At 39.8% G+C, this 20,010-nt stretch overlaps 1 protein-coding gene across 2 annotated transcripts in view; it reads right to left on the bottom strand.

The window, feature by feature from the left end:
- The window catches only part of AASS (aminoadipate-semialdehyde synthase), a 188,894-nt gene that overhangs the window by 150,505 nt on the left and 18,379 nt on the right, over positions 1-20,010 (bottom strand). The window contains exons 1-2 of one of the 2 annotated variants that reach the window (XM_053716672.1): positions 14,944-15,036; positions 708-925 (exon numbers count right to left, since the gene is read on the bottom strand). In XM_053716672.1, the coding sequence (XP_053572647.1) occupies positions 708-917 (210 nt within the window). In that variant the 5' untranslated portion in view covers positions 918-925; positions 14,944-15,036. Of the gene's footprint in view, positions 1-707; positions 926-14,943; positions 15,037-20,010 lie in introns of those variants that run through there. The other variant, XM_053716671.1, reaches the window with a different exon arrangement.

Below are 20,010 nucleotides of genomic sequence, written 5' to 3'. Positions count from 1 at the left end.
TTTTTTCTTTAATGATCCAGATAGAGCATGCAATTTTAAGCAACTTTCTAATTTACTCCTATTATCAATTTATCTTCATCCTCTTGCTATCTTTATTTAAAAAGCAGGAATTTAAAGCTGAGGAGCCAGCCCATTTTAGGTTCAGCACCTCGGATAGTGCTTGCTTATTGGTGGCTACATTAAGCAAACCAATAAGCAAGCATAACCCAGGTTCTCTACCAAAAATAGGCTGGCTCTTAAGCTTTACATTCCTGCTTTTTAAATAAAGATAGCAAGAGAATAAAGAAAAATTGATTATAGGAGTAAATTAGAAAGTTGCATAAAATTGCATGCTCTATCTGAATCATGAAAGAAGAAAATTGGGTTTAGTGTCCCTTCAACCATCATCATTATGCTATAACCAGTGCTCAGTAATAAAAAAAAAAGAGATACAAACTACTTGGATTCTTTTTGAAATAGAACTGTCTTAAGGTCTAGATTTGCATTAAGTCATATGTCCTGACATTAAAAGCATTGTGGCAATGGCAATATTTTAAAAAGGGATGTGCAATCAAGATTGCCGGTGAAATGTTAAAAAATGCATCACCACCTACTCTGAAGTTGTAATGTAAATGATTCCTAGCTAATGAAACTTTAAAAAAATACATCTACATGTTGTCATTTTCAGACTGTAACCGCGTAGGTAACTATGATTTAAATAAATTTACCTTTTCATGGATGGCTCTTCTGTTTGAGGGCTGAACCAAAACTTTGTACCCGAGACGTGTAAGTTCTTTGACATGCTTTGGCGCAAGTGGTGCTCGTCTTTCCCAGGCATTGATGTCCTCTCTTCGGATGGCTAAGACAGCCTTTTGATGGTGGCGTGCGAAATGTGTAAACCCTAATTTGTGCTTTTTGTACCTGAACACCCGCAGCATAGTGGCACCTAACAAATACAAAATGGGAGTGAAATGAAATGTCACTCAGAATATCAAGTGTGGAAACAGTCTATTCTTTTTAATCAAACCTATTTTAGACTTTAATAGGCAAAAATGTGAAATTGGGACCACACATAAAATAACATGGAGGTCAAAAGTACAGTTTCATTATTCCATTAGAGCAGGAGTCTTTAAGTACCGGCCCACGGCCAGAAAATGTCCTGGTCGGCTACGGCATTTAGGCCTGGTCAGAGCCCGTGCTACCTTAAGTTTCCTTTTTATTCAATATATTGCTGAACCAGAAATAACCCCTCATTGGACCACCAGGGATTTAGCCCCCGCTGTGAAAAAAGTAAGCAGGAGTTTGGGCAAACTTTTCTTTTAATTAAATAAAGTTAATATACAGTTACATATATATTTTTCTTTTGAATTATCTCCTTAGCTTGCATTTCACAAAGTGCTGTCAAGAGAGGAGGTGAAAAACAGCAAATTACATTTGGAAGGGGACAGCCTTCTCTGACCATGAAATATTTTTAAATCTAAAAGAAAAGTTGATGCTGAGCAGAGAAAATGTCAAGAGAGTTAGACAAGTGATTATTTTTTTAGCGGATGCCAATCTCAAGGCTGTTGTTAGGGCCTCAACTGCTAATTCACTTAAGGCAGACTTGGCTCATCTAACTCAGAGCAAGCACTGCCAAGCACCTGACAGTAGACTGTCAGCAAGAACTAACAAGTACTGAATTTAGTTAAATTTTGTTTTTGAAGTTTGACATTTTGCAAGCAGCCCCCATGGGAGAAGAAAAATTGCCTGGGAGACACTGGACAAGTTGAGTCTGTGACCCCATGCATTAGAGCATGTAAAAAGTCCCTATTTACGTCTATGAGCAAATGTATCGATACATCATAATTGAAACAAGTTTATTTTTTTATTGTGCAAAATTCAACACTTTGGGGCAGAATGTCTAAAGCTCTCAGGTCTAGTGAGATTATTGAAGATATGTCAGTAAGGTTGCCAGATGCATACCCCCCAACTGTCCCGATTTTCTTGGGACAGTCCCGATTTTAAGGGTTTGTCCCGGGTTACTAGCCATCTGTCCCGCATTGCCCTATGCATTACATTTTTTAAATTCTATTGGGCCCATACTCAGAGGCTTAGATACCTGTTAGATTCTCTGTGGAAAAGGAATGGTGTGTGGGTTAAGTAGGAGTAAGAAGGCTGTATACCCTCTGACCTCAGGTAATGGTGACCTCTAACCTCTGGTAGTGATGACGTCTAACCCCTGGTGATAATACTAGCATGCCTTCAGTTTTATACTATGAGCAGTGCTAACACCATGGTAACAAACAGTGGCAGCCTGTGACTGCCAGCTAATGTGCTTGCCAACCCCAGGACCCCATACAATGAATTAGAGATACTTATATATGATGCAGTGTGTGTATCTGTATCTATAAGTGTGTGTGTGTGTATATCTGCATTTATAAGTGTATGCTATGTAGTGTGGGTCTGTGTATTTGTGTGTATCTGTATGCGTAAGTGTATACTATGTAGTGTGTGTCTCTGTGTGTATACTATGCAGTGTGTGTGTGTGTGTGTGTGTGTGTGTGTGTGTATCTGCCTGTATAAGTGTATGATATTTAGTGTGTGTGTGTGTGTGTGTGTATCTGCATGTGTAAGTGTATGCTATGTAGTGTGTGTATCTGCATGTGTAAGTGTATGCTATGTAGTGTGTGTATCTGCATGTGTAAGTGTATGCTATGTAGTGTGTGTATCTGCATGTGTAAGAGCATGCTATGTAGTGTGTGTATCTGCATGTGTAAGTGTATGCTATGTAGTGTGTGTATCTGCATGTGTAAGTGTATGCTATGTAGTGTGTGTATCTGCATGTGTAAGAGTATGCTATGTAGTGTGTGTATCTGCATGTGTAAGTGTATGCTATGTAGTGTGGGTCTGTGTATTTGTGTGTATCTGTATGCGTAAGTGTATACTATGTAGTGTGTGTCTCTGCGTGTATACTATGCAGTGTGTGTGTATCTGCCTGTATAAGTGTATGATATTTAGTGTGTGTGTGTGTGTGTGTGTGTGTGTGTGTGTGTATCTGCATGTGTAAGTGTATGCTATGTAGTGTGTGTATCTGCATGTGTAAGTGTATGCTATGTAGTGTGTGTATCTGCATGTGTAAGTGTATGCTATGTAGTGTGTGTATCTGCATGTGTAAGAGTATGCTATGTAGTGTGTGTATCTGCATGTGTAAGTGTATGCTATGTAGTGTAGTGTGCATTTTTGGCTGACTTTAAAGGCCAGAATCTAGAATATTAATGGGGAATGCAGAGAGCAGTTTTAAAGAATCTATTATTAAATGTCCAATTAAGATAAAAAATATTTAGCACTGTCTCTACAAAGGCTAATTAAATACAGAGCTCGCATAGCTATACCAGTGGTTTGAGCTTGTGTTTGATTTGCTGCCTATGAGTATTAAAAGATATGACTTTATTTAGAATTTTACTTATATTACTTTAATCTTATGATTTTTTTAAGCCCCGCCCCTGCTCCTGCCCACCACATTTCAAATTCTTCCCGCAGGGGCTGTCCCTCTTTTGAATCTTGAAATGTTGGGAAGTATGTAGATGTCTGCTATTTTTTAAGCATCTTTGCTCCCTACCTGTTACATAAGTACCTTCCTACCCTGCTTATATATGTAATAGTGAGGCTTTAAACCTTACTACAGTTTGTGAATGAAATATCATTACTTTATTCTTAACAACAACAACCACCAATAAATTATTATATTTTTTTTTTTTTTACAGTTTTCTGCAATCACCTTTAATTATTTAAACACTGCAATAAAATTTTAAACATGACCTATTCAGCCTTAAAATATATTTTCTTTTTTCTCTTTTTTGGAAGTTAATCATATTACAGTAAATTTAGTTTTGGGCTAGTGTTTCCCCTTTAAAAGAACACTGAACCCAATTTTTTTTCTTTCATGAGTCAGATAGAGCATGCCATTTTAAGCAACTTTCTAATTTACTCCTTTTATCAAATGTTCTTAATTCTCTTGCTATCTTCATTTGAAAAGCAAGAATGTAAGTTTAGAAGCCGGACCATTTTTGGTTCACAACCTTGGTTGCTTGCTAATTCGTGGCTAAATGCATCCACCATTAAACAAGTGCTGTCCATGGTCTGAACCAACAATTGGCTGGCTCCTTAGCTTAGATGCCTTTTTTCAAATAAAGATAGCAAGAGAATAAAGACAATTTGATAATAGGAGTAAATTAGAAAGTTGCTTAAAATTGCATGCTCTATCTGAATCATGAAAGACAAATATTGGGTTTAGTATCCCTTTAATGTATAGAATGTGTGCGTGTCTGTGGCAGTGTGCATTGCTACAACAACATATGTTCACATTTTTGAAGTGAACATTTTATAAGTGAGGCATTAAAAAAGAATTATAAAAGAATTGTACTCAGTACTCACCACAGTGCTGCTTATCAAGTCAACAAGCTGCCTATTGACATCTGCTGAAGAAATGCATACTACATCAAGCTAACCCTATTCTCTCTCTCTTCTGCTTTCAGGTACGTGAATAGAGTGCCTGTCAATCTGCAAATTATTCACTGCACTCTGGCGTTTTTCCTCTCCTGTAACTCTCTTATGGTATGTGTATATGTATTTGAGAAAATGATTTTAGGTTGTTAATTTAGTCCTGCGTTTGTTGTACTGTTATCCAATGTCTTACTTCTAATGTTTTATTAATTGCCATGTGATGTTCAATCCTTATCAATACTTGCTATTATTCTTAAACTTATAGCTGTCTTATGCCATAGTTTCAACCTCCTCCAAATTTTACTGTCTGTTTACTTAACTTATCTCACCCTGACCAGACCAGAATTTAACTTTCAAATTGGCCCTTCATTTGTCTTTGATTTATCAATCAAGTAATTTAGTGGACACAGCTGACTTCCCTGCCTATATATTTAACATTAGCTTGGGCTGTGCATTTCACTGGGCAGTGTGCATTGCTACAACAACATATGTTTACATTTTTGAAGTGAACATTTTATAAGTGAGGCATTAAGAAAGAATTATACAAGAATTGGGCAAGGGGCAAGACACAAGGCAAGTACTTTTGTAATATTATGTTCCATGTACCTCATTGTTTCCTTATGTAATTGCTGCTGTAATACTGCGTCTTATGTGTTTAAATGGTTCCCACTTTTGTAAAAATGCTCAATATATTCATAATCATTTTTGCTACCTCTTGTTTCTATAACAAACTACATTATTCAATTACTCCCCCTCCCTCCCCCTCTCCACCTGCACTGTTCATTAGCCCATCTCTCTTAAACTCGCCTTACTTTTGTACTCATGAACTTTACCTATTCCTAAACACTCTCTCTCCCCCCCCTGCACCTTGTCTCAAAAGCAGTCTCATTACTGCAAATCTGTATCTCATGTCACTCTCCCTGTTGCTTTTACTAACTGCAGGTGTTATCTCCCCTAATCCTGGTCCCCAACAACTGCCTAGCCATGCACATCTATGTGTACCATCCCATAGACTCAGAAAACAAAACTCTGCCAACCTTACTCACATTCCTCTTGCATCTAAAGCCACTACCCCTTTCACTTGTGCACTCTGGAACTCTCGCTCTGTTTGCAGCAAGCTCACTTCTATACATGACTTCTTTATCTCCCGCTCCCTTAACCTTCTGGCCCTAACAGAAACCTGGCTCTTTCCCCTAGACACAGCATCCACTGCTGCTCTGTCACATGGGGGTCTCCACTTCAGCCACACTCCTAGGTCTGGTAATAGACAAGGAGGTGGTTTAGGTATTTTACTTTCCTCTCGTTGCAACTTTCAACAAATACAACCCATCTCTTTCCTCACATTTTCCTCATTCGAAACCCACATGATTAGCTTATTCTCAACTCTCTCTATACGTGTTGGTCATATACCGAACCCCTGGCTCCTCAACACAATTTCTAGATCACTTGGCTGCCTAGCTACCTTATTTCCTTTCCTCAGACACCCCTACCCTTATTCTTGGTGACTTCAACATCCCTCTCGACAATCCCACTGCCTCCTCTGCAAATCAACTTCTGCAACTCACTTCCTCTTTTGGTATGTCACAATGGACCGATTCTTCCACTCACAAAGACCGTCACTCCCTTGACCTGATCTTTAGCTATCGATGCACTCTCTCAAACTTCACAAACTACCCTTTTCCTCTTTTTGACCACCATCTCCACACTTGCAACATATCATCCCTCCCTACAACTCTCCCTCCTCCTACTCCTCACGCCAAACTTCAGACGCATTATGTCACTAGATCAGCAACAGCTTGCTAAATCCCTCAAACCTCTCCTCTCATCCTTCTCCTTCCCAATCTATCTGCCACTATAACTCCACCCTTACATCCGTCCTTGACAATCTGGCCCCTCTTACAATAGCTCGGAAATCACACACTCATCCTCAGCCCTGGCATACTCCTCTGACATGGTACCTACGCAGATGTTCCCATACTGCTGAGCGGCAGTGGAGAAAATCTCAGTGTTCAGCCGATTTTCTTCATTACAAATTACTTGAACTCCAACTACTCTGCCCTTAATCTCTTTAAGCAACATTACTTCTCTACTCTTATCTCTAATCTTTCTTCAAACCCAAAACATCTATTGTCCACTTTTGATACTGTTCTCCGCCCACCCCCACCTCCTAATACAACTTCTCTGTCAGCTCAAGACTTTGCTAGCCACTTCAATAACAAAATTGACTCCATCAGAAAAGAAATCAGCTCTCAACATAATTCCATTCTCTCACCCCTTCAAACGTTCGCACCCAACCACAACCCACATAGCCATAAACTTAGCTCTTTCTCCCTTTTTTACTGAGGAAGAATTTTTGGCACTTATACTGCGCTCTCACCTCACTAACTGTCCCCTTGACCCTATCCCCTCACACCTACTTCCCTCCATCTCTTCTACCCTTATCCCTATACTCACACACATTTTCAACTTCTCCCTTAGCACCAGTATATTTCCCTCATCTCTGAAACATACACTGGTCACACCTATCCTCAAAAAACCTTCCCTTGATCCAACCTCCCCATCCAACTACCAACCTATTTCCCTCCTCCCTCTTACCTAAAGCTTCTCGAAAAACTAGCATATGCATGCCTATTCCATTTCCTTACATTAAACTCCCTCCTTGACCCACTGCAATCTGGATTTCGTCCCCATCACTCCGCAGAGACAGCAATCATTAAGGTTACCAATGACCTACTTACAGCAAAATCAAAAGGCCACTTCTCTATGCTTATCCTCCTTGATCTGTCCTCAGCCTTTAATACTGTTGACCACCCTCTTTTGCTCCAAACCGTCCAATCCTTCGGCATCTGTGACACAGCCCTCTTGTGGCTCTCTTCCTACCTGTCAAACCGTACCTTTAGTGTAGCCTCCTCTGCCTGTCACCACTTTCTGTCGGGGTACCGCAAGGCTCTGTCCTTGGTCCCCTTCTCTTCTCAATCTACAAGTCATCATTGGGTTCCCTAATAAAGTCCCACGGTTTCCAATATCATTTTTAGCCAACGACACCCAAATCTACCTTCTCTGCACCAGACCTATCTCCTTCCTTGCTAAGCTGTGTCACTAACTGCTCACATCTCTTCCTGGATGTCCTCTCACTACTTCAAGCTAAATCTCTCCAAAACTGAGCTCCTTATTTTCCCCCATTCTTTCAAAATCTCCACCCCCAATCTCTCTATAACTGTCGACAACTCCATCATTACCCTACCCCACATGCCCGATGTCTCGGGATCACATTTGACTCAGATCTTTCTTTCACTCCTCACATTCAATCCTTGGCTAAAGCATGCCGCTTCCACCTTAAAAACCATCTCTAAAATTAGACATTTCCTTACACAAGACACAACTAAGATTTTAATCCACTCTCTCATCCTTTCCCGCATCGATTATTGCAACTCTGTCCTCTATGGTCTCCCCAGCTGCAGCCTAGCTCTTTTACAATCCATAATGAATGCCTCTGCCAGGCTCCTCTTCCTTACACGTCGCTCTTCATCTGCTGCACCTCTCTACCAATCCCTTCACTGGCTTCCTCTTGCCTCTAGGATTATACACAAAATTCTCACTCGGACATATAAAGCTCTCAACTGCACTGCTCCCCCCTATATCTCCGGATACTCTCCCTCCCATCCCCTTCGCTCTGCTCATGGCCTCCTACTCTCTTGTTACCTCATCACACTCCCGTTTACAGGACTTCTCCAGACTGGCTCCCATCTTGTGGAACTCTCTGCCTCGCTCCACAAGATTCTCCCCTGGTTTTGAAAGATTCAAGTGCTCCCTAAAGACTCTACTGTTCAGGGATGCATACAACCTACACTAACCTTTCTTTATACCAGTTCCTCTCCTCCATTGCTATCCCCTGAACCCCCTTAGAATGTAAGCCTAAGAGTCCAGCTGTTTGTAGATCAACTTCTTAAGAGCTGACTACAACAGTGTGACTTTTGGCAGGGCCCTCTACCCATTTGATCCCTATAAGTGTTTTGTTGTACTCTGCCTTTGTTTATAGCGCTGTGGAATCTGTTGGCGCTCTACAAATAACCTATATAATAGTAATAATAATAATCCCTAGTCAGTACTGCAAGGTACTAAAAGTAATTTAGAAAGCCAAATTAGCTTTAGAGCTTTTTATCCTTACAAAAACAATGATGTAAGTTTTCTCTCCATGTCTTTATATGGAATAAAAATGAGAGACAGAGCGAGAGCGAGTCATGTGCTTGTATTGAGGCTCTGAGAGAACATAACAAGCATAACAAAAATAAAAATGTATTATATTTGTGATTACAAAAAAAATAAATTATATGCACCAGAGATGTTTTAACATTCAAACAAAACTATAATAAACTACCACCTTGACAGGACATGTGTAAGGGTATGGCCCTGAAAATATAAATAGTATATAACTGTATTTAGGGTTGGACAGCCAGCAGATAATGTGGGGTGGGGGGTTTGCAGTAGGAAAAAACAGAATTTATGCTTACCTGATAAATTACTTTCTCCAACGGTGTGTCCGGTCCACGGCGTCATCCTTACTTGTGGGAATATCTCTTCCCCAACAGGAAATGGCAAAGAGTCCCAGCAAAGCTGGCCATATAGTCCCTCCTAGGCTCTGCCCACCCCAGTCATTCGACGGACAGGAGGAAAAATATAGGAGAAACCATATGGTACCGTGGTGACTGTAGTTAGAGAAAATAATTAATCAAACCTGATTAAAAAACCAGGGCGGGCCGTGGACCGGACACACCGTTGGAGAAAGTAATTTATCAGGTAAGCATAAATTCTGTTTTCTCCAACATTGGTGTGTCCGGTCCACGGCGTCATCCTTACTTGTGGGAACCAATACCAAAGCTTTAGGACACGGATGAAGGGAGGGAGCAAATCAGGTTACCTAAACGGAAGGCACCACGGCTTGCAAAACCTTTCTCCCAAAAATAGCCTCCGAAGAAGCAAAAGTATCAAATTTGTAAAATTTGGCAAAAGTGTGCAGTGAAGACCAAGTCGCTGCCTTACATATCTGGTCAACAGAAGCCTCGTTCTTGAAGGCCCATGTGGAAGCCACAGCCCTAGTGGAGTGAGCTGTGATTCTTTCAGGAGGCTGCCGTCCAGCAGTCTCATAAGACAATCGGATGATGCTTCTAAGCCAAAAGGAAAGAGAGGTAGAAGTCGCTTTTTGACCTCTCCTTTTACCAGAATAGACAACAAACAAAGAAGATGTTTGTCTGAAATCTTTTGTAGCCTCTAAATAGAATTTTAGAGCACGGATTACGTCCAAATTGTGTAACAAACGTTCCTTCTTTGAAACTGGATTCGGACATAAAGAAGGTACAACTATCTCCTGTTTAATATTCTTGTTAGAAACAACCTTTGGAAGAAAACCAGGCTTAGTACGCAAAACCACCTTATCTACATGGAACACCAGATAGGGCGGAGAACACTGCAGAGCAGATAACTCTGAAACTCTTCTAGCAGAAGAAATAGCAACCAAAAACAAAACTTTCCAAGATAGTAACTTAATATCTATGGAATGTAAAGGTTCAAACGGAACCCCTTGAAGAACTGAAAGAACTAGATTTAGACTCCAGGGAGGAGTCAACGGTCTGTAAACAGGCTTGATCCTAACCAGAGCCTGAACAAATGCTTGAACATCTGGCACAGCTGCCAGTCTTTTGTGTATTAAGACAGATAAAGCAGAGATCTGTCCCTTTAGAGAACTTGCAGATAATCCATTCTCCAAACCTTCTTGTAGAAAGGAGAGAATCTTAGGAATTTTTATCTTATTCCATGGGAATCCTTTGGATTCACACCAACAGATATATCTTTTCCATATTTTATGGTAAATCTTTCTAGTTACCGGTTTTCTGGCCTGAACCAGAGTATCTATCACAGAATCTGAAAACCCACGCTTTGATAGAATCAAGCGTTCAATCTCCAAGCCGTCAGCTGGAGGGAGACCAGATTTGGATTTGTTCGAATGGACCCTGAACAAGGTAGCTTCCATGGTGGAACCAATGACATATTCACCAGGTCTGCATACCAAGTCCTGCGTGGCCACGCAGGAGCTATCAAGATAACCGAGGCCCTCTCCTGTTTGATACTGGCTACCAGCCTGGGAATGAGAGGAAACGGTGGAAATACATAAGCTAGGTTGAAGGTCCAAGGTGCTACTAGTGCATCTACTAGAGTCGCCTTGGGATCCCTGGATCTGGACCCGTAGCAAGGACCCTTGAAGTTCTGACGAGACGCCATCAGATCCATGTCTGGAATGCCCCATAATTGAGTTAGTTGGGCAAAGATCTCCGGGTGGAGTTCCCACTCCCTCTTGCTTAGAGGATGCAGAATTAGAGGCCGGTCTGTTCCTGAAATTGCGAAAGGAACGAAAATTAGACTTAATCTTGGCCTTGAAAGGCCTATCTTGTGGAAGGGCGTGGCCCTTTCCCCCAGTGATGTCTGAGATAATCTCTTTCAATTCTGGTCCAAATAGAGTTTTACCTTTGAAAGGGATGTTAAGCAATTTTGTCTTGGATGACACATCTACTGACCAAGACTTTAGCCAAAGCGCTCTGCACTCCACGATTGCAAACCCTGAATTTTTCGCCGCTAATCTAGCTAATTGCAAAGCGGCATCTAAAATAAAAGAGTTAGCCAACTTAAGTGCGTGAACTCTGTCCATAACCTCCTCATATGGAGTCTCTCTACTGAGCGACCTTTCTAGTTCCTCGAACCAGAACCACGCTGCTGTAGTGACAGGAACAATGCACAAAATGGGTTGTAGAAGGTAACCTTGCTGTACAAAAATCTTTTTAAGCAAACCCTCTAGTTTTTTATCCATAGGATCTTTGAAAGCACAACTATCCTCGATAGGAATAGTAGTGCGCTTGTTTAGAGTAGAAACTGCCCCCTCGACCTTAGGGACTGTCTGCCATAAGTCCTTTCTGGGGTCGACCATAGGAAATAATTTCTTAAATATAGGGGGGGGAACAAAAGGTATGCCGGGCTTTTCCCACTCCTTATTTACTATATCCGCCACCCGCTTGGGTATAGGAAAAGCATCGGGGTGCACCGGAACCTCTAGGATCTTGTCCATCTTGCATAATTTCTCTGGAATGACCAAGTTGTCACAATCATCCAGAGTAGATAACACCTCCTTAAGCAGTGCGCGGAGATGTTCTAATTTAAATTTAAATGTCACAACATCAGGTTCAGCTTGTTGAGAAATTTTTCCTGAATCTGAAATTTCCCCATCTGACAAAACCTCCCTCATGGCCCCTTCAGATTGGTGTGAGGGTATGACAGAACCATTATCATCAGCGCCCTCCTGCTCTTCAGTGTTTAAAACAGAGCAATCACGCTTTCTCTGATATGTAGGCATTTTGGATAAAATATTTGCTATGGAGTTATCCATTACAGCCGTCAATTGTTGCATGGTAATAAGCATTGGCGCGCTAGATGTACTAGGGGCCTCCTGCGTGGGCAAAACTGGTGTAGACACAGTAGGAGATGATGTAGTATCATGTTTACTCCCCTCATCTGAGGAATCATCTTGGGCAATTTCATTATCTGTGGCAGTACTGTCCTTACTTTGTTTGGACGCTATGGCACAATTATCACACAAATTTAAATGGGGAGACACATTGGCTTTCATACATATAGAACATAGCTTATCCGAAGGCACAGACATGTTAAACAGGCTTAAACTTGTCAATAAAGCACAAAAAACGTTTTAAAACAAAACCGTTACTGTCTCTTTAAATTTTAAACAGAAAACACTTTATTACTGAATATGTGAAAAAGTATGAAGGAATTGTTCAAAAATTACCAAAAATTTCACCACAGTGTCTTAAAGCATTAAGAGTATTGCACACCAATTTTCAGAGCTTTAACCCTTAAAATAACGGAACCGGAGCCGTTTACAAATTTAACCCCTATACAGTCCCAGCTATAGCCTTTGCTGTGACCTAACCAAGCCCAGAGGGGAATATGATACCAAGAGACGCCTTCTAGAAACTTTTCCAGCTATTTTCAGATCCTCACACATGCATCTGCATGTCTTGCTCTCAAAAAACAACTGCGCAGTAATGGCGCGAAAATGAGGCTCAGCCTACAACTGGGAAGGCCCTCCCTGACTGGAAAAGGTGTCTAACATAGTGCCTGCCGTTAAAAAACGTTCCCCAAGTTTATAAATGTGAATTATCAGCATAAACATGTATAAAATGCCCAAATAAAGCAATCGATTTAGCCCATAAAAGTGTCTACCAGTTTTATAGCCCATATTAAGCCCTTTATTCTGTTTGCTTGACTAAGAAAATGGCTTACCGGTCCCCATGAGGGGAAATGACAGCCTTCCAGCATTACATGGTCTTGTTAGAAATATGGCTAGTCATACCTTAAGCAGAAAAGTCTGCTAACTGTTTCCCCCAACTGAAGTTACTTCATCTCAACAGTCCTATGTGGAAACAGCAATCGATTTTAGTTACTGTCTGCTAAAATCATCTTCCTCTCACAAACAGAAATCTTCATCCTTTTCTGTTTCAGAGTAAATAGTACATACCAGCACTATTTTAAAATAACAAACACTTGATAGAAGAATAAAAAACTACATTTAAACACCAAAAAACTCTTAACCATCTCCGTGGAGATGTTGCCTGTGCAACGGCAAAGAGAATGACTGGGGTGGGCGGAGCCTAGGAGGGACTATATGGCCAGCTTTGCTGGGACTCTTTGCCATTTCCTGTTGGGGAAGAGATATTCCCACAAGTAAGGATGACGCAGTGGACCGGACACACCAATGTTGGAGAAAAAGCATGCAAATTATTTTTGATTTTGATAAAATATATATATATATATATATATATATATATATATATATATATATATATATATATATATATACACACACTGATAAACAGATACAGGTATATAATAAATATTTATATGCGCACACACTAATATATACATTTATAGTATATATACAGTGTCACTCTCATGCCAACTTAGGTCTGCATGTTATCTCCATTTGTATTCCTCTCTCTTTTTTATGTGACTGTTGCTCCATCAGCCTCATTAAAATTACAAACTGATAGCCCTATAATCACTGCTTCAGATCCATAATCAAGCAGAATTCAGTAGGTGTTCAGACCTTACCTTCCACATGTTGTCAATTATAAGGTGTGTACCCTTTATATTTTACTTTGGGAGCAAGCCTGGGAAATTAAGTTACTTTAAACATCATTAAGGTATGATAGTGAGAGAGTGACATATATATATATATATATATATATATATATATATATATATATATATATATATATATATATATATATATATATACACACACATATACATACACACATATTTTTTTAAAATTTTTTTATATATATATTATTATTCTTTATTTGTAAAGCGCTGACAGATTCCACATAACAGTACAATGGAGAAACAATACGATAAAAGACAAAAATTTTACAGACAAATACAGGGGGAATTGAGGGCCCTATTCCTGTGGGAACTTACAATATATATATATATATATATATATATATATATATATATATATATATATATATATATATATATATATATATATATATATATATATATATATATATATATATTTATTATGTGTGTGTACACATACTGTGTATATATATATATATATATATATATATATATATATATACATACATACACACACACACATACATACATACACATACTACTACAAGTGAAATCAATAGCTGAAATGTGTATATACACACGTGTGTAAGTACATTATAAATATATTATATATAACACACAGAGAAAACCCTGCACTCACTAGCAAGCTCACAGCTAAGATTTAAAAGCAAAAATGGAGAGGTTAGTTACCGCATCTGGCCAAATAGGACAAGCCCAGGTACAGCCAAAAAATGCAAGCTCTCAAATCCAAACAAACTGGGAACAAGGGAAGGGTGCACAGGATTATGTAATCACCCCAGTAATATACAAAACACGGAAGGGGACTGCCCTCCAAGACCGAACCGGGTACACATCCCATGACCCTGCAACATGCTCAGCCCTGGGTGCTCAGTGGCACTCACAAGAAGCTGTGCTGTCACCAGAGTCACAGGCAGTTAACCCCAGACAGGTTTAGGGGAAATTACAAAACAAATTAATACAACACACAGAGAAAACCCTGCACTCACTAGCAAGCTCACAGCTAAGATTTAAAAGCAAAAATGGAAATATATATATATATATATATATATATATATATATATATATCCATATATATATCCAGCAAAGTGCACTCCAGATCCTGTATGTATGCGCCTTGGGTGCTTAGAGCCAAACTATTTATACATCAAAACAAGCAGCACTCCAAAGGTCTTATATCCATATGTCACCTTTATTTATGTGAACGTTTTCAGGCTACAAAGAACCCGTCCTCAGACTTACAAGGCTATGTAAACTTACCACCACGCTGTGTTATATCCACCACCAAACAAACAATGAACTACGCTCTCCACGTTAGATGCGCCTCCCCTGCGAGTGACGTCATCCGCCGTGGCAACGTAACAGGGACTGCAATAAAAAGGAATACATTTAGACAACAAATGCATAAATAAACAAGCCTAGGCAATACACATCCTATTCGGATATCAGGCAATAGAAAAATGGGCAAAATAGAAAAATATACCTGTAATAATGTTATGCAGTTCCTAGTGCCGTACCACACATGTCCCGGCGGTTACCATAGCAACCTCTATCAACAATGTAGCACATTAAATGCGGCATATGTGGAGGGCAACATGAGAACTCCAAACATATAGGTATAACATACTGCAACCAAAACATAACTGCAATAGACCATCTATATAAGCACAGTAATATATACCTACTAACAAAGGCCAATTATAATAAACTAGGACTAAAGCATAAGGGTAAGACAGTTTTGTCAAAACTAACATTGGTTGCTAAATAAACTATATTAATTAACTATATGCCATACCAAAAAGAAATAAAATAAAATAATGATTATTAGAATGATTCTGGACTCTCAACAGAGACATCCATTTTCAGCAGAGACTTATAAGAACACATGCCAGTCCAACTGAGTATTCAGTCCATAGGGGACCAGAGTATTCAACTCAAATGTCCATTTGGCTTCCCTTTGTAGCAGCATACGGTTCCTATCTCCTCCTCTTGATAATGGCGGTACATGGTCAATGATCGTGTATTTAAGATCCATAACAGTGTGCTTCATTTCCAAAAAATGTCTGGCTACTGGTTGTTCCGATACTCCTTTCTTAATCGCTGTCTTAATAGCAGATCGATGATTTGCCATGCGAGTACGTAGGTCATCTGTAGTCTTCCCTACATAATATAGTCCACAGATACAGTGTAAGAGGTACACTATATGTGTAGTGGTACACGTCAGGCGGAATCTGTGTTTGTAAATTTTGCGTTTATGTGGATGAGTGAAGTATGATCCAGTTATCAATCCTCCACAAGTAGTGCAGCCAAGACATCGAAATACACCTTGTTTTTTTATGTCCAGCCATGTAGCCGTTTTGTAGCTTTGTACAGGGTCAGTGTTAATCAATAAGTCCCGTAAGGACTTCGACCTTCTGTAACCCACCCTGGGTGGTTGTGAGTTGTACAGAGGTAGGGATTTATCAGTATTGATGATCTTCCAATGCTTGTTTAAGATATCCATTAAGGGACCCTTATCCCCTGTAAAAGTAGTCACAAATGTCATTCTTCCATCCTCAATCTTAGGATCTCTATCTGGAAGTTGGCAAATATTGTCACATTGTTCTTTCAACAATTTATAAGGATAACTCCTTGTTCTAAACCGCTGTACCATCTCTTCCAATTGTAAATCTCTGTTACTTATTTCTGAGTTGTTCCTACTCACTCTCAGTAATTGTGATTTCGGCAATGCTCTCTTCAATGCCGGGGGATGGCAACTGGTGTAATGTAATAGGGAATTTCTGTCAGTTTCCTTTCTGTACAGTGTCAACTGGATTTTCCCATTCCCTTTATATAATCTGACATCCAGGAAATCGATTTGTGTTCTACTATGCACCATTTTGAACTTCAGAGCTACATTAGCCTCATTCAATTGTTGATACCAAGTCTCCAGGTCCTCCAAAGTACCAGACCAAATGAGCAACAGGTCATCTATATACCTCTTAAAAAATCGGATGTTCTTGACCTGAAACAATGTCGTCCCAAACTCTTCAAAATGGGCCATAAACAAGTTGGCATACGATGGGGCCATATTAGACCCCATCGCCGTCCCTTTCCTCTGTAGGTAAAAAGATTGTTCAAATCTGAAAAAATTGGTAGTCAGACAAAACTCTAGAAATTGAAGTAGGATCTCAGGAGGGGGTCCAATATAGGGATGTCTGCAGAGATGGAAAAAGACAGCTTGTAGTCCTTCTTCATGTGGGATTACAGTATATAGACTAGTCCCATCTAGTGTGACTAGCCATATATCCTCGTCCAAATCCTCCAAATTTTGTAGCATCTCAAGAAGTGCCATAGAATCTCTCAAATAAGATGGTGTATGGTATACAATAGGCTGTAGAAATTTGTCTACAAACGTAGCAAGAGGTTGCTGTAATGAGCCTATAGAGGACACGATTGGTCTTCCCGGTGGAGGAGAGATTCCCTTATGTATTTTAGGAAGGGTATATAGGACCGGAGTTCTGGGATATGTCACTAGTAGATAGAGATAAGTATCCCTATTAATGAACCCCTGGTCATATACCAATTTAGCATATTCATCCAGCTTTTTCTTGAATATTTGTGTAGGGTCACTAGTTAGTGGTCTATACGTGTTCTCATCCGCAAGCTGTGACAAGATCTCTGTCTCTAGGTAAATTTGGTAATTCATAGGCTGTAATCTCTGCCTTAATTAGTTGTAATAATCTCCCCACTTCTTGTATGACCAGTAGTACAAGATCTAAAGAGCATTTATTTTCAATGCTGCACCATTTGTCACAAAATGAGGGATTGTTTCTGCCCAAAGTGGGTACATTCCTGATCCTAAATCCTCTAGGAATGAAACCTCTGCGGTAGTACTCTGAGAGGTATGCCCCATGCAAAGTTAGATCTTTTTCTTTTTGTTTGAGTTTTAATAGATGTGTATAAATATATGCTGGTTTATCCAAAGCAGGACGTAGAGCTAAATTTACCTAGATTGGAGGCTGACAGTACAGAGGATTGGATAAACAAACTCCAGAGCAAGCTTGAGAAATATGAAACTGATTTAATTCAGTTTAAGAATAAAAAATTGGAGGCTGTAATAAGTGACTATAGGGACAAAAGAGTCTATTTATGGCAATTGACGGCCAGTGAGAGACAGAGACAACACTTTGTTAGGAGGAGACGGGCACGATACTATAAACCTCAGGATTTGACTACTGTGGAGAGCTCAGGGTCTGGCTCAGGCTCTGATACAGATCAACCACAGAATCCTACTCAGGTAGCTCAACACCCCCAACACCCCCAAGGAGTTACTACTCGCTCAAAAAACTTCAGAGGAAGAGGGGGCAGACAAGGAGAGGGGGGTACAAGGGGAAGACCACCCTTACACCCTCGGAAATGACGAATAACATAGTAGTCAACCTGAGTGATTACCCCTTGAGTGACTCTGAAATAAAAATTTTGAATAAAGGACTCACTTTTGTTCCCACCAGCAGAACTGATCAATTTGAGTTCTATATTGACACCAAAAAATTTCAAAGATTACTCTCTTTAAAGGAGAAATTTGGGGAATCTGAAATGGAATATGACCAACTGAAAAAGAAGTCGACATATACCCCTCCTTTCAACAATTCCAGCATTAATACTTTTACAAGATTAATACAGGATGATATGAATCATTCTATTAGTACACATCAAAGAGAGACTTTCAATAACTTCTCAAAGGAAGACTGGAAGATATTAAAAAATCTATCAAGCAATAAAGAGCTAATTATACGTGAGGCCGACAAGGGTGGGGCAGTGGTCATCCTTAATTATAAGGACTACAGGACAGAGATCTTGTCACAGCTTGCGGATGAGAACACGTATAGACCACTAACTAGTGACCCTACACAAATATTCAAGAAAAAGCTGGATGAATATGCTAAATTGGTATATGACCAGGGGTTCATTAATAGGGATACTTATCTCTATCTACTAGTGACATATCCCAGAACTCCGGTCCTATATACCCTTCCTAAAATACATAAGGGAATCTCTCCTCCACCGGGAAGACCAATCGTGTCCTCTATAGGCTCATTACAGCAACCTCTTGCTACGTTTGTAGACAAATTTCTACAGCCTATTGTATACCATACACCATCTTATTTGAGAGATTCTATGGCACTTCTTGAGATGCTACAAAATTTGGAGGATTTGGACGAGGATATATGGCTAGTCACACTAGATGGGACTAGTCTATATACTGTAATCCCACATGAAGAAGGACTACAAGCTGTCTTTTTCCATCTCTGCAGACATCCCTATATTGGACCCCCTCCTGAGATCCTACTTCAATTTCTAGAGTTTTGTCTGACTACCAATTTTTTCAGATTTGAACAATCTTTTTACCTACAGAGGAAAGGGACGGCGATGGGGTCTAATATGGCCCCATCGTATGCCAACTTGTTTATGGCCCATTTTGAAGAGTTTGGGACGACATTGTTTCAGGTCAAGAACATCCGATTTTTTAAGAGGTATATAGATGACCTGTTGCTCATTTGGTCTGGTACTTTGGAGGACCTGGAGACTTGGTATCAACAATTGAATGAGGCTAATGTAGCTCTGAAGTTCAAAATGGTGCATAGTAGAACACAAATCGATTTCCTGGATGTCAGATTATATAAAGGGAATGGGAAAATCCAGTCGACACTGTACAGAAAGGAAACTGACAGAAATTCCCTATTACATTACACCAGTTGCCATCCCCCGGCATTGAAGAGAGCATTGCCGAAATCACAATTACTGAGAGTGAGTAGGAACAACTCAGAAATAAGTAACAGAGATTTACAATTGGAAGAGATGGTACAGCGGTTTAGAACAAGGCGTTATCCTTATAAATTGTTGAAAGAACAATGTGACAATATTTGCCAACTTCCAGATAGAGATCCTAAGATTGAGGATGGAAGAATGACATTTGTGACTACTTTTACAGGGGATAAGGGTCCCTTAATGGATATCTTAAACAAGCATTGGAAGATCATCAATACTGATAAATCCCTACCTCTGTACAACTCACAACCACCCAGGGTGGGTTACAGAAGGTCGAAGTCCTTACGGGACTTATTGATTAACACTGACCCTGTACAAAGCTACAAAATAGCTACATGGCTGGACATAAAAAAACAAGGTGTATTTCGATGTCTTGGCTGCACTACTTGGAGGATTGATAACTGGATCATACTTCACTCATCCACATAAACGCAAAATGTACAAACACAGATTCCGCCTGACGTGTACCACTACACATATAGTGTACCTCTTACACTGTATCTGTGGACTATATTA

Source organism: Bombina bombina, chromosome 6 (genome assembly GCF_027579735.1).
Source record: "Bombina bombina isolate aBomBom1 chromosome 6, aBomBom1.pri, whole genome shotgun sequence".
NCBI classification, from domain to species: Eukaryota; Metazoa; Chordata; class Amphibia; order Anura; family Bombinatoridae; genus Bombina; species Bombina bombina.
Note: the sequence above shows the minus strand (reverse complement) of the source record. Positions and strands in the feature narration are given on the sequence as shown.